The following is a 16,195-nucleotide window of genomic DNA, read 5'->3' as shown; positions in this document are numbered from 1 at the left end:
AGCGCCCTTGCGAGCTTAATCGAATGAATGTATCCTACAACGGAGGACCTGGACGAAGCGAAACGGCGATTGAGGGGGGGGGGGGATCCAGCCAGTTACACGCCGTGAAAACCGTCGGACAGCGAAGCTATCGCACCTTTAGCTAGGCATTACACTTTCCTCGTAAGTTTCGCCAAAGTTTTTGCTAAGTGTCTTATATGCCCCCTACTGGCTCGTGATAAGCGTCTCTCCTCGTAAGCTCGTGTTGGCACTGGCGACACGACCGGCAGCGTCGTCGCCGTCGTCTCGTCGCTAGCGCTCGGCGTCTCAGGCGCACTATGACCTCTCAACGAATATGACAACGTCGGAGCGAGAATGACCCCCGAGTGGCCCACGTGGCCACTTCCTCTGCCGCATTCATATGCTTCATTTAAATTCATGTTGTGCAAGCGTGGGTGTATAGCCCAGTGGTTATGACACTTAGGACCGCAAGGGTCGGGTTTCAACACGCCCCCTTCGCCAAGGAAACTTATTTTGTTTTACTTATGTCTTTATTCACTCCCCTCTCTTCAGTGACACCTCCGCTCCGCGGTCGATCACGTGACTCACGAGGCTCCTGTTTTCCCCCTCGACCTGTTTCAGCGAAATACGCCGACACCAGCGCAGGGTCCGCATTCGCTGTAAAACAATCCGTAAATATGTGTTTGTGCTGCCGCACTCAGATGCCAAGTTTCGGTGACACAGCGCAGCGGACAGCCTAGCGGCATTTTTATCATTTATTCACTCACATTAGTGACATTATATACATTCGTGTACTGTATGCATTTTTCTAAACTCTGCGTTTAAAGTCGCGTCACTATATTTCCAAACATATATTTAATGGACGCACTGGAATCACTAAAATTGTGCGAATTAGAATCATAATTGGGGGGGGGGGGGGCTGGGCTGTATGGTTTGCACTTACATCATCGCGGCCAGGGTGCCGCGATGGCGTAACTCATCGCGCGGTCAGGTCACGCTGCACGTGCCAAAGCTGCGTAAAACATAAACGCGACAACATGACAGAACGACGGGCGCATGTTGTACTAAGCGAGAAATCGATAACAGCGGTGATGTGGTGAAAAACGGTCACCGGCATAAATCAAAACTATGTACGTGTGATGGCGCGATGCACTGACGTCATCGTGGCCGCCAAGCGTATACGTATAGCACTATGAGCAGCTGCGTGCGTCCGTGGCGTCACGTGCACCTCCAACTTCATCTAGGCGGTTCTTGTGTGCTGCTTTGTAGCGTTTATTCCAGTGTTTAGCCGCGGACAATGCATTGCGTGAATCAAGCGGGAGCTAATCGTTCGCCGGTAACTGTGCGCCACTGATTGCGATATCAGCAGATGGACTGCGAAAGTCGACCGCTACGTCCGAGCTTAATCGGAGCCGTCCCTCTTCATCGGCAGCGTGAAAGGACGCGACGCTAATGGAAAGTTCGAATGTGCCGCCATTCGCCACGGCCGCTGCTCACGCGGCGGCGCCTGGCCGAGCCCACGCGCCTTCTTCACGGCCATCTGCGGCGCCGGCCATCCTCCGTGGCCGCAGCGCGCCGGCGCGTGCGTGCGACCGAGTTACGACGTGAGCTTGGCTTGCTCCAGTTGTGAGGCCATCCCAGTGACCATGCGTGCGGTGCCTTGGCATTGACTCTGGCCGTTGGCACGGGTCCGATGAAAGGACACCCTAGCGCATTAGAATAGCCCGTGCGGGGCGTCCCTTTGTTAGCGGGACCCGCAAAATCGCGAATGCCACGGCCAAGAAGCGGCGCGCTCCTGAAGACGCATTGTTCGCGCTCGGCCGCCGTGCTGACGCGGAAGCGCATTTGGCGCGCGCGCAGCCACGGGAGCGCATTGCGCACGGTGCGGTCCAGCGCGTCCGAAGAAACAATCCGCTGCTCTGGAGTCAAGGGCGCCCTGATCAGTCCGCTCGTGCGACGCTAATGACGTCACGCCACCGTGCCGACACTGGTCCTGCTTGCCTCCGGACTGGGGTCTGCTGGCCAAGTGGACAGATGAGGACCATAATGTTCCGGAGCACAGCGGCTGGTGCCTCAGTTTTACGAGCGCCCTGCGCTGGCAAAGCAGGCGATTAGTGCGCGCGCTCGCCGAATTCACGCTGTGCCCATGATTGTTCAGACGACAGAAGTTTAGAGCACACTAGGAATTCGACCGTATCGGTACGAGTCCGATGTGCCCGTGTGTGACTGGGTACGTGCCAAGGGCGTCGGGAGGACTTTGTTTTGAGGGGGGGAGGGATAAACCCGTGTTGCATCGCGGGGAGCGCTGGTATGGCTTGGGGTGGGGGGCAAGTGCCCCTTTTTGCAGCCCCCTGCCGACGCCCATGGTACGTGCAGAAGGCCCAAATGCTGTCGTGTACAAGCACAGCGGCGCTGAAGCCTGCAGCGTGCGCTCCACGGTGATTGGACTCGCAGCTCGCTGTTACATACATACACACACACACACACACACACACACACACATACACACACACACATACATACATACATACATTCTTTATTTCCAATTAATACTGCAATACGAATTAAAGCTTCAAGGGCTCGAAAGGCTGCGCACGACAGACTGCAGAAAACCGCAATAACACGCAGCCACGTGTATCACCAGATACGACAGCTGGCCATACACATGTATGACACAACGACACGTGACAAACGGGGCCCCTCAGTTGCAGCATGTCACAAAGGGTACCGGTAGAGAAAGTGACCGTCTGTGCGTTTCGGATAAATGTGCGGCATCTATATATAATACCGGCTACTCAATCTAAATATTGCCGATAATTTTAAAAAATTACGGAAGATGCTTAGAATTTTCTAAGAATGTGAAGAAGGCCTAGTTGTACCCTAAGCGATGTGGAATGAAGCTCCGAGCCCACGCGGCGACGTATTCCGAAATGCGACAGCAGCGCATGAACCCACAGCTTAGCGAGCAGAAGCAGCCAAATTGGGTCCGGCCCCGCGCGCCGATGTTCTCCGAAGGCGGAGCCACCGGCCGTCCCGCTCATGACTTCAGTCCCGAGTGCGCGCCCATTGGTGCAGGCGCTGGTCATCCGCCTTTGGTCATCCGCATTTGAGGAGGAAATGCCGCTGCCTTCTAAAGTTGTCCTTCGATTTTGCGCGGCAGCTAGGCTGACTCGGCAGCGTCTTCTGCGGAGTGGGTGAGACGCGCGTTTTCGGCGACTTTGGATGCTTGTTTTTTCGATGCGCGCACTCTGTCGAGGTTAGCCGTCGGCGCCGGGATTTCATGCCGTCGTTTGAAATCGGCGACGTGCGCCTATCAAGCGCTCGTTTGTGACAGTCGCAAAGACGAAGTGGACTAAGTAGGCGCGCAGCTCGCGCGCTCACGTGATTTTATTGCGATAGCAAATACATGGACACTCCAGGCGCATTTTTGCCGTCGCCGTGATGTCCCGTATAAAGTTCAAATCGATAACATATCGCCCCGCGCGTCGTTTGTTCTATGTGCGAGTGAAAGCGTGCGATGCCAACGATAGCTGCTCAAGCGGAGAGGAAACGCGCAGGACGTCTGCTTCACGCGAAAGGCGTGTGGAGGGGTGTCGGACTGCGTGGATCCGGCCGACACTGCGTACTTTGACCTGCCAAGCGTGGTCGCCTGCGGTCGCATCTTTAAAGGGCATCGCCAGACTGCTCATACCTTTCTATGTGTTCTCACCGCTAGGTTTGCGATGAAGTGATAGACAGCACAAAGGTTGCTTTGGTCGCTGCAGCGATCCGCGTTTCCTTACACCAGCGTTTTGTTAAGTACGCCAGGTCGCATACTAAAGGAGTCAGCTGCTAGCCTTACTTTGTATACCATCTGTTGCATTCATTGCTTCGCCCTTGCGACGAAATTGCAACTTCTAACAGCGAAGCTGTTCAGCAAATCATTCCTTGTTCACCTTGTTCCAAAAAACTGTCATCATCATAAACAGGTATGTGCCACAGAAATTGGCTAAATCCCACTACTCACCACTGGTCTGCTAAAAACTAATGAGAAAACTATCGTCATCAAACGGGTATGTGCCACTGTGAGGCTTATCAGAAAACTATCATCATCATAAACGGGTATGTGCCACAGAAAGTGGGTAAATCCCACTACACACAACTTCCATTAAAAAGGAAGAAGACAACAGTTAGCCCAACAAATGGCTGCGAAGCGACAGCGGCGAGCCGGAGACCCCGAGTGCGTACAAGGAGAGAATACTAGGCAGAGGAAAAGGCAACAGCGGCTGCGAGCAGACCCCAAAGCGATGGAAACCCTACACCAACGACGACGTGCCCGTAAATCTATGAGAGGTGCGAACGCTTGGTTTCAGCGCGAGGTTCTGTCTCTGGAGTTTGGACATCCGTGCCCTGTCTGTGACTGTCTGTGGTTTAACTCGAACCTCTCTGCGCTGAGAATCAACACAGAAACAACCTAGCATCACCTAGCTAAAGCCTAGCTACGACCTATAAGCAACCTAGAAACAACCTGCATCACCTAGCTAAGGCCTAGAAACAACCTAGAAGCAACCAGATTAGTCTTCAGAGTCGTCCAGTTTCGCTGTTTCAAGCCTTGCCCGGCTTAATGCAAGTTTCGCTAGATTTTTTTCTTTTAATCACTCATACAATGCCACAAATATGATGTGGACGAAGTAGATCGCACACTTGCATAGTTTTCTATTTTTCGGACCTCTTGTGACCTAGAAACATAGACATTTAAGGCTTTCACCTTAAAAATAACGATGCGTTTTACACAGACAGCGCTCACTGTATGTTGATAGGTGTTGCTTATGCTAATCGGTTGGGCAGTTTTTGTTTTCAGCTACCATTAATTATTTTTAATTTGCAACGCTTGTAACTTGTGGAATTGATCCGGTGTCATTTATGTAAAAGTTGTGGGGAATGTTGAGAAGAGACCAGTTGTGGAACTTTTTGATTTTTAAAAAATGTTTTTCCCCAATGGAAACAAAAAGATCGCGAAATTTTTAAATATCACACGTTATTGTGCCTGCACGTTAGCAATCCGAACACATGGGAATGCAGATATGGTTTTTATCAGTAGCCACTGTACAGAATTTGATAAAGTGTGTTGTAATTACAAGGAAAGGTTAATATCTAGTAACTGCTCCAAGTGAATTTCTATCTGTAGGTACTGAATGTTTGATAAATATTGTTGAAAATTGCAAAATATCAAAAACAAAACTATGAACTTAATAATCTTTTAACTCGTCTATGAAAAATATATATTACAATTCTGTAAGCTGCACCCAATGTAATATCTAAAGCAGATATCAAAAATGCATTACACACCACTATAAAAAATACGACTTATATGTGGGCAAGAATTTCGCAAGACTGTTTTAAATGCCACCTAATTATTGTTTTGTCCATTTTAGATGCTCTAACAGATGCAATTTACAGAACTTTAATATCTCTTTTTGGTGCAGAGTTAAAAATTAATGTTCCTATTTTTTAAACATCAATTTCTAGCAATTCTGTCAAAAGAATTGCAGGTGCTCAATGAAATATATGCTTGCTTGAGTCACTAAAATTTAACCTTGTCCCTCAAATGCAATATACTTGGTCCAGTGGTAGATTCTTAAAAGCATTTCTGCATTTTACGTGCACAGGAAGCATCAGCGCTGGCCTTGTGCTACAGCTTATACTCTCATTAAATGTGAACTTTGTTATCTATGCACACTAACACATGGCCTCCGAGACTGGGTGACACAGTCTTGCACCACCCCATCTCAGAGACCATGAGTGAAAGCCAGGGTCACCAGGGTTTCACATTATATTATATGCATATCAAAATGAGCAGCTGATGCATTGTGGAAAGAGCACAGGTAATCTTTCCGAGTGCGATAACCCTGTTTGACAAGTTTTACGTTTGATGGCTCCATTCGGTCTTCATAAAATGTCAATGCATGTTGCAGTCAGTCCATTACAATGTAAACTGGAGTGCGCTTTATTGCATAGCATCACAGAAGTGTTAGGTTATCAAGATTTATGATGAGAATTTCAACGGAATTTTTCTTTTACTACAGGTACATTAAACCTTGTAATTATCATGTTGACTTGTGCCATCCCAAATATCGAATCAAAAACAAAAATTCAGCATTTTTATCTTTTGTCTCCATATATAACTCGCATTGCCAACTTGTCTATAAATTGAAATAGCATTGCTTTTGTGAAGAAAGCAACGAATGCATTAGGCATGTATAGCTGCAGTCAGATGTGCTGCTATGTTTTCCATTGCCTGTGTTGTTCAGTTGTTATATGGAGGCAAGCAGGCCCATTTTTGTGAAGAAATCCTGAACCCCTCAAAAATGTTGTTTTTATTTATGTAATATAATAAGCACATCCCAACTTATCACACTGACTTCAGAAAAAAGAAAAATGTGTAGCTCAAACAAGTCTGTACAGTATTAACCTGTTGAGCACCTGATGACCCCTCATTGAATAATTGCCTCCTAATTCTCAGAATGCAGAGTAAATGTGAGTGTATTCATGACAAGTGAGCTGCAAAGTGCATGTTTGTGAAAATCTTGGCTGAACCATGCGAAAGATCAGTCGCAAGCAAACCGAATAAATTGTAGCAACTTTAAAGCAGGATTAGTCCCTCAACATGTTTAAATGCTGCTTATTTCCTTCATTGTTTTGAAGTCGCAAAAAATAATAAATGTAAATTTTAAAAAAGTTTTTGGCATTTCTGCATGCGCACTGTTGCATGGTTAGTGCAAGTAAGCCCCTGTGTAATTACCATATTTATTCGAATTTAAGCCGACGTTTTTTTCGAAAAAACAATGTGCGAAAGTGGGGGGTCGGCTTAGATTCGGGTATAGATTCGAGTACAATGATTAAATTCTTTTTTTTTTCTGGCCTTGTGAATTTCGGGGGTCGGCTTAGAATCGGGGCCGGCCTAGATTCGAGTAAATACTATTAATAAGCTTCCATACATGCTTATGCTCGAGCTCTGACTGGACAGCAGTTGCAAAGAACAGCAAGGAGTGTTCGTGATATTTGGAGGTCCACTGGCATGGCCATGCTGTTACACAAGCTATTTGTGCCTATATCAATAGAAATATATGAAAGTGTATGCTGTATTGTCCTTATTTACATTTTGTGCAGCTGGACCAATGAAGATGTACGGGTTGTGTGCCGACACCTGGGGTTTTCGGGTGGCTTACTCCAAGGTTGGCTGCCACGGCACAACGATTCACGGCAGCTTATGTTTGCAAGCCCAAACTGTATTGGAAATGAGCAGAAGCTTGACCAGTGTCCTGGATGGGTACGCAGGCAGTTAGGCAGTGGAATATGTGGTGAGTGCCTAGTCCATGTGAAAGTATCCATGCTTTATTTCTGTATGTAGTAGGAGCAATGCATGCACATGCATGTACACTGCCTTAACTACAGAGCAATTGTACAGATCAGCTGTTCGATGTGCAGATGTGTGAGAACATGGCAAGGCAACTTCAAATGGCAGAGCAACAGTGGCAAGAGCCCACTTCATTAAAACAAGTCCTACTTCTTGAAGAGCTGTACTGTACACGTTCCTGAGGGACAAAAATCTTCATAATTCTCACTTGCTGTTTACATGCAGTGTGAAGAGCAAGCAAAAGCAGAGAGAAATGTACGTCTCTAGCAAATTAAGCAGCTTAAAAAAAGAACTGTATGAATGCTAAGCTTCCCTTCTTCAATTTCACGCCCATACTAAAGCACTGATGAAATTACAGGGTTGAATATCATAGACTTTTGTGAATTTCACAGATTTTGGCCTATTTTGTGCAAGCAGGATCTACAGGACCTGCGAAGTTGCAGTACTGCTGTGTGTTTCTGAGGACAGTGCGATTTTTTTTTTAACTAAAAGAACACTTACCTAGCCTTGACGAGACTTTGACACTGTTTGTGACATTAGGGACAGTGTGATGTGAGGCTTTGGGACCTGCCAATTTACTTATACCATTTCCTGGTCTGCCAAGCACCTTTCCTGAGCAAAGGTCCTCTCTCGGTTGTTCTGGCTGTGTCATCTACTGCCAATCCAGCTGAACTTCACATCTTTTTGTATGTCCTTGAAGCTTAGTCCTACCTTAGCATAAGCTGGGAATTTTCCACTGCATTTATTATTCCCCTATAAGCAACCCCATGCACATGATCAGCAAAGTCAGTATGTTTGCAACTGAGAGACTGAGGTATCATCATGTTGCATTATTGTGTTTCTGAAGATGTGCATGTAATTCTTGATGTTTTTGTAATCATGCAGATTTCCAGTTGGACATTGAGGTTACTTGTGAGCCAAAGCTTCAGGAACAAGCCACAAGCTACTGGCGTGGCCTTCATTTTGAGTTGGCCAAAACTGCACCACAAGTCAAACAGATCTCTCCTAATGTGTGGATCAATTTGGAAGTGTCTCAGTCCATTCTTGAACATGTGATCATGAAGTTTGGAGGTCGCCAACAGGATGGGAATGCAACAGCAGCTATTCAAGTCTATGGTACCCCACCTGTGATGAAAAACTTGGATGTTCGCTTGTCAGCCTACCATGGCATAAATGTCACCATGCCAAACCAGCCATTTGAGATTCAGCACAGCGTCTTTAGTGAAAATAGAGGTTAGTATTTATTTCCTTTGTCAGCCTAATTGCATTGGTGAATTGGCTTTCTGAAGGGGAACAAAGGAGCTTACTTGCATTATTGAAATGAGCACTATATGTTTGGACTAAATTGTATTGTCTGCAACAAATTATGCCCTATTATGTTGTTTCAAAGAAGAATTGAAGGACATATATGTGGGGTATTTATAGGGTAAAAAAACAAGAACAATAATACACTCACATTTAGTTCTTGAATGTGCGGCAAGATCTCAGCGCACAGAATTTTAGCATTACACCCAGTCTGAAATGTGACCACTGTAGCCAATGATATTGACTTGAATAGTGAAATGCCTTTGTCAATGGGCCAGCATGACAGGCTGAACTGGCAATAAATTTTCTAGTTTAGTTACACTGAAACAGTTTGGGATGATAGAATACTAAAATAAGTTGGCAGCCTATCTGGAAAGCAAATGGCTGAGCAAACAGGAGCATGACAGATCACATAAAGGCTGTTCTGCAGCTATCCTGGGACGCTTTTTTATCATTATCATTCAGTATGCATTCCTGCATATACCTTTCACATGTCGGAGTTCATTGTAATCAAGCTTTTTTGCATGAAACTGATGAACAACAGAGAGAGAAGCCAAGATGTGAGGTAGTCTTTCAAAAAGGTCCACCAATATTGCGATTCCTAGTTGTAAGTGGTGTACGAAGGAGAATATGCCCTTTCATTATTTACCTGCTGTATACAGCCTCTTCTATTTAATTTCTTGCCACACTTCAATGGAATGTCTTTTATGTATACTGTACATGTACCACCCATCCCAAATATTTTTTTTTTCACTGCTTTATCTGTTCCCTTCAAAGTATTTGGTTGTCTTTTCTTTCATCTTTCACGACTGTGCTCGACAGTGTGACGAGATAAATTTATATATTCTGACAACAGTTATTTTGATTTATCCCATTCAGCTCACGTAAACCAAATTTAAACCGAACCAGCTTCTTTAGCAGTTCTGTTTTAAATACACTTGATTTGACTGCAGTGATTTTGACTAGTAATATACTCTGTTAAAAGAATGACAGGTTGCTTTCTTTTATGCTTTGGTCATCATCTTCTAGACAGAGATGTTGTTGTAGTGCAGCACACATTAAATGAATTATTGTTGAAATCATCAGTATCCTTTTATTACTTACAGGCATAAAGGCAGTGAATGCAACAGTGATAGAGTCATTGGATTTTGACACAGCTGTGAAAGAAAACCAAAGTTTATTAAATGTGTAGATCACAGTTTTTAATGAAGCTAGTGTTAGGGAAAAACCTGAGGTGACTTATATGAGCAGTAGATAGCGGTATCTCATTGATCTGCATGCACATATCATAACATCTTGGAGGGCAGATATAGCAAACTCATGTTTATGCTAACTTGTTTTATATATCCCGTGGAAAGCTTATGAAATATTTATTCATATTTCAATGGCCTATCCAGGTTATGGCATCTTTGTGAACACAAGCAAGGGAGGAGTCAGCTTGTCTGGAGTGAAAGTGATGAAAAATGGTGCTGATGGAATTGTTTATACACGGCATGAAACCAAAATAGGGAGCAAAATGAGTTTTTGTCAATCTTCATCCGTGATCAACATTCGCTACCCAGCAGTTTTTGTCTATCAGTTGGATGAGAAGAACTACAAGTCAGAGTGTAAAAGGGTAAGTGTGGCTTATAGACAGCATGTTAGCGTAGAATGTGTGGTCCACTGATGTAACTAATGATGTTTCCACTCTTCCCTCCAGGAACTAAAGGCCAGGCATCCAAATTTGGTGATGACACTTCATTTTAAAAACATGGAGAGATATGATGGTCGAACGAAGCTTGAAGGAGGCTCAGTGACTGTATGGAATGGAGACCAGAAGCTGGATGAACATATCTTAGCACGATTTAACATCGACAATACAACTGTGCCACAAAGTGTGTCTTCAGAGAAAGGCGGCTCTCTCACAGTCGAGTTCCAGCCACCAAAGTATATATACTCTCACCTGAATGACATTTTTCCTCAACTGCAGTTCTCCATGGAAGTAGTGCTTGATGTTGGTAAGCACTTGGCTTTAACACAAATATTGCTAATGCTGTAGCTTTATTGCTTTTACCGCATTGGATAGCACTGATAGCAGGTCAAGTGAATTGTCGAGACATGTATGAACCATCACTTTTAAGCCATAGACCTTGAAGGATTAATGTTGATGGTGTTTGAACCCTTGACTAGAAGGAATACACAGTAACAGTCTTGCAGTCAGTATTACACAATTGCTCAGGGTCTACCTTCATGCTTAAAAATGTGTTGATCTGATTCTCAGTGATTTAGGAGCTGTGCTCTGCAGGAAAACTGTGCAGGAACTTTGCAGGAAAGCACTATTACAAGTATGCAGGCAGAGCACATGAATGCAGATGAATCCACCATGCCTATGCTAATACAGTGTCTATACCTATGCTAATGCCTGCTCATGTGGCCTCGCTCGCAAGCATAGCTGCACTTGGTGTGTGTTCATATGGCCATCATGGGCCCCAGTGCATTTGCACTGGAGGCATGTGGGAGTGCATAGCTTGTAATGCTAGCTGAAGTGTCTCATTTTAAGCCCCTGCACATGCATGCACACATGCTTGAGTGTGTGCGTGTGTGTGGTCATATTCTTTGTCACAAGTTAATGTTATAATGTTTTGCTTAAATATGGTACTCTCCAAGTGCTGTGATGGATCGATTGATATTGTTAGAATATGATTAAGGGAAGGTGCATTTCTGATAATTTTGTGCAATTAATCTACTAAGAGAAATGAACAACTGATGAAGGAAACTTGGATACATCTAAATTTATTATAAGAACTATACATGCAATTTTAGCTTTAGTGTATGGTAACCTTTTTTTTAGAGCTACATAATTGAAATGGTGAAGAAGTGGCTGCATAAGGTACTTTCATTTGGTATAAGGGCAAAGTTCACCAGAGTGCACAGATGGTGAGCAGCCTAGCGAAAATGTTGGCCACAATACATATGATGACTTCAAGTCAGTGATATCAACAACTATGAAAAAGTCAGGGCAAGCAATGACATCAAGCTCTGCTTATTCTCTGTGTTCTACTTTAAATTGTGCTCATACCCTTAGTTATAGTGGCCTCACCCATTTTGTTAATATATGCCATAAATGTCTGTGAGACTGTGGGGATTGGAGACTGCCACATAGTGCAGTGGGGTAAATTGGCTGAAATTCACCAGTCTTTCACTATAGTCGGGTACAACTTTAGAAGACAGGAGAGGCCCCGCCCAGATGACCGAAGCGCAGCAGCCAGTTGCCTCTGCGACTAAAGAAATAGTCCCGCAAAAAAAATTGTGACTGCTCCGTCGGCGGGGTCACCGGCCGTCTGGCTCATGACGTCACCTGAAGTGCGCGCCTATTGGTGGAGACTCGTGTGCATCTGCCTTTGAGGGGAAAATGCCGCTGCCTTCTAAAGTTGTACCCGACTATAGTGTACACATTCTTTGTGCAGAAGACAGCGTTAAATATCATAGAGAATGCACTACATGCTGTTGTTTCATCACTTCAGGCATTTAGAATTTCAATTTTTTACACATATTGTGCACATATTCAAACCTGAATTCTACTTGACACAATAAAGCATACATCACTTTAAAGGCGTCCCGAGCCACTTTTCCAAGTAATTATTGAATGCCCTCTGTATTGGAGTTTATTCCCACAAAAATTTCTCGAATCCATCAAGAATGAGCGGAGTTGCAGGGCTTTGTCACATGCTTTAGGCACCTTCTCTCCTCTCTTGTCCTGACGAGCGTGCTGGAAGCTACACAAGGATGGATGACACGGGTAAAAGAAGCTACGTCAGGGTGCGTCATGACCTTGAGTGCACGTCATGAAACTTGATTGCTCTCTCCCGTTGTGATTCATATGTTGCGCTAGCGTTGCTACTGTGCAACTTTAGCACACTATAGAGCTTGGTGCCAACATGTGGCAACACCCCACGGCAAGAAGCACATCTGATCCAACCGCTGCTTCTGACTTAGGTCAGCTATAAGCCAATAGCAGCAATCTGCTGTTTGATGGCATACAGCTGGAGAACTGCCCAGCGAAGTGAGTCAGGATGAGCAGGATGAAGAGAGGGTTCTTGAGAAAGTGGCAACTTCACGCTCTGCTTGTAAACTCTGTGCCACGCATGACTACAAAATTTTGCTGAACTGTTCACAGCAGTGTTTGCTATTCATAGAACATGTTTTTTCCCCCCAAGCTGGAGGGCTGATTTAGGTCCCCTCTAGGGCTCCAATAAAGCAAAGCCTATTAAGTACATTATATATAACTTCATGGTGTTTTTGCTATTGCTCTCACACATGCAATTTCTTTTTTTTTTTTTTCCAGGAAAAGACTATGACCTTAATATGACTGGCTGCCACATCAGTAGCAACAATGGGCGAGGCATTTGGCTCCGAGACGCAGTGGCAGGTGCTAGTATTGTGGAGACAGAGATTCAGGACAATTCACATGTTGCTGGTATTCACATAGATGGAGGCGTTGGAGATCTTGTCGTCAACAGAAGTGATATCAGTGGAAACCAAGGTGACGGTATTAACGTTACTTATGCTGGTGGCTACAAGCATATTCAGCAGTCTTTCATCCATGGGAACTCAAGAAGGGGCATTGCCCTGTGGTTCAATGAGACATCACATTGGATGCCTTTCAATTTCACCACCCATGTTTCATTCTCAAACATTTCATCGAATGGAGACATTGGAGTCTTATTTGGCAACGTGTGCAGAGCTGATGCTTTCTGGAACGTCAGTATGAACACTTTTGGAGCAAATGGTGGTGCTGCTCTTGTTTATCAGTCATGCTGGATGAAAAACCATGTAAATGGTGCAGGTGAAGGTGATATCTTGCACATCACACACAATAGATTTGGAGGTGCAGCAGAGTTTGGAGGCTCACACAAGTTGTCAATTCAGATGACACCAGCGTTGAACGTCAACGCTTCTATCAGGCACAACACTTTCATGAATCACACATCTGGAGTAATTTGGATTGAAAACAAGGATCATGGAGAATACTTGGAACATCATGCAGACAAGGTTGCTAAAATTCAGATTACTGAAAATGATTTCAAGCTCAATTCTGGAACATTCGTTGCACGAATTGGAGTTGTGCATGGCAGCAGCATGCAGATGCTCAGTTTTGATCACAACAGGTTAGAGCAAAACAGTATTCAGCAGCATTTTCCACGTCTAAATCCAAGGTCAAGAGTTGCAGCTGTTGTTGTGGTGACTTCAAACAACACCATCATCAAGAGGAACAGATTTGTCAACCCCGCATCAGACTATGAGCTGGGTTCACACCTTGATGACCACGGCAGTATTATTAATGCATCTCTGAACTACTGGGGACCGGATGCTGCAACTTCTGTGCAAATCTACAACAGAATTTTTGACCGCAAAGATCGTTACAACTTGGCAACGGTGCAATTTTTGCAGTATTTGTTAAATGGTCATGATCTTGATACAGAGGAGTTAATTTCATCTGAATATGAGCGAGACAAGACAATGCAGTTCAGATTGAATTCGGAAATCGGAGGAGAAGTAATGGGTGTCGTTGCCCTTGAGAGGGGTCGCTACACAGTGAAAAAAGATATTTTTGTACGACGTGGGTCAAAGCTACTCGTAAAGCCAGGAACGACACTGCACTTTGAACAGTCAATTGGTATGATGGTCCAAGGAGAACTTGAGAGTGATGGTACTAATGAGCAAATTGTGTACACTGGAATGCCTGTTCCCGTTGCAACTGAGGAAGAAGAACTGGAAGCTGCTCCAATGGATGTTACAAGTCTGAGACTTTCAGCTGTCACTGAGGGCACCATAGAGGTGACAGTCAATGGTACAACAGGTGGGGTTTGTGCATATGGCTTCACTATTGAAGCTGCAGCACTTGTCTGCCAGCAACTTGGGATGGTTCTAAGCCCACATGACTGGCTCATGGAGCCAGCCTCTCAAGCATCAAGCGGTGGAACCAGAGACATACTCCTAAGTAATGTGCATTGCAGTGAAATGGACACCAATTTTCTTGCTTGCAAACATGAAGTTGTTGGAAGAGACTTTGAAAACTCTTGTTTCTCTGAAGTGGGCATACGCTGTGTCAGGCCATCATGGGCTGGCATCCGCCTGGGTGTTCATGCAAGGTCAAGCACTCTCAAGAATGTCATCATTGAAAAAGCGGGACAGCTTGACTATGCCACTCATGCCTTTAAGCCTGCATTGCAGGTTGACTTCAATAACCACATCTTGGAATATCTAAATGTGAGGGAAAACACAGACTCCGGAATAGGTTTAATGTGGAACGACATATTCAGAGACATCCAGAATCCAGTGGTCAGACATTCAGAACTCCATAACAACAATCGTCATGGGATAATAACAAGATCTCAAGGTGTGGATATAGCAGACAACACGATTCAAGGAAATCAAGGCGGTGGCATATGGTATGACCCTGTTTTCACAAGACAAGAACAGAGAGATATGGTGCGTTGGGTTGAAGATGCAGTCATAGTCATTTCAGAAAACATTAGGCTGACCCCTGATGAGAGGCATTATATACGAATAGCTGGAACTGCTCCTAATACAATTAGGGAATTTCAAGTGTCTTGTGAAGATAAGCGTGCTATTGGCATTATGGTAGTGGAACCCTTTCGAGAAGACTCTACAGAAACTCTCCTGATTAGAAGGGGCAGAGATTTTGAAGACACATCAGCTCCCATCTGGGATGTCAGAAAAAACTTGACATCATTCCCTTTGAGAGAAACTGGCTTTATTGTTACACTGAGATATGAGACAGGATCAGCACCAAGAGGAGGAGCTGTGCTGATGATGACAGCAGTTCAGCCTCTAGGTAAGTCTGCTGTGCGCCTGTCACTAATACGTTATCATTGCAGCTTTGCTACAACTTGCTTTGCATTGCACAGTTTTACTGCAAATGGATGTTATCAGTCAGAAAATAGGCCTGTAGTGCTCATTTTTTCGTCACGCTTTGATTCATGCATGGGACGATGTAACATAGAAAACATCAAAGTGGCTATACCTGGAGTTGAACCAACATCCGTATGGTTTGAGACATATTGCCATAGTGACTACACTGCAGCCATTTCAAGCAAGCAGATATAATATTTGCATTGGACACTGACAAATGCTTACAGTTTTTTATCAAGCCCATTGTGTTTGTTGAGATGCATTGCCTGTAACACTGGTGCATGGGCACTATGGCATGCTTGTTCTTCATATTAACTGTCTGCAATGTTTGCAACTTTATAAGGCAACTGTGAAAAGTAAAAATAGTAATAAATGAAAAAGTGTGCGTTAGGAGCAAGGCAGACTTAGTAAAGACCCTCCACTGGAATGGAAGGGCTCATGATTAGGCAGGTATTGCATGTCCTGCTCACTAATGGAGAGTGCTGCCAATGCTTACATGCGCTGCAGTAAGCAAGCTGCAGACTGATTGCAGATTTTCTTTCCTTTGTTGTCTTCACAGCAGTACTGTATGTGACTATC

The 16,195-nt window shown here is 44.6% G+C and overlaps 1 protein-coding gene across 1 annotated transcript in view; it reads left to right on the top strand.

Annotated features, from left to right (window-relative positions):
- The window catches only part of LOC119377025 (protein bark beetle), a 91,212-nt gene that overhangs the window by 59,333 nt on the left and 15,684 nt on the right, over window positions 1-16,195 (top strand). Inside the window, exons 3-7 of the mRNA XM_037646660.2 lie at window positions 7,150-7,340; window positions 8,282-8,629; window positions 10,099-10,316; window positions 10,401-10,698; window positions 13,026-15,539. Coding sequence (XP_037502588.1) covers window positions 7,150-7,340; window positions 8,282-8,629; window positions 10,099-10,316; window positions 10,401-10,698; window positions 13,026-15,539 — 3,569 coding nt within the window. The remainder of the gene's footprint in view (window positions 1-7,149; window positions 7,341-8,281; window positions 8,630-10,098; window positions 10,317-10,400; window positions 10,699-13,025; window positions 15,540-16,195) is intronic.

This window comes from Rhipicephalus sanguineus, chromosome 1, assembly GCF_013339695.2.
Source record: "Rhipicephalus sanguineus isolate Rsan-2018 chromosome 1, BIME_Rsan_1.4, whole genome shotgun sequence".
NCBI classification, from domain to species: domain Eukaryota; kingdom Metazoa; phylum Arthropoda; class Arachnida; order Ixodida; family Ixodidae; genus Rhipicephalus; species Rhipicephalus sanguineus.
The sequence above is the reverse complement of the archived record's forward strand: the minus strand, read 5'-3'. Positions and strand labels throughout refer to the sequence as shown.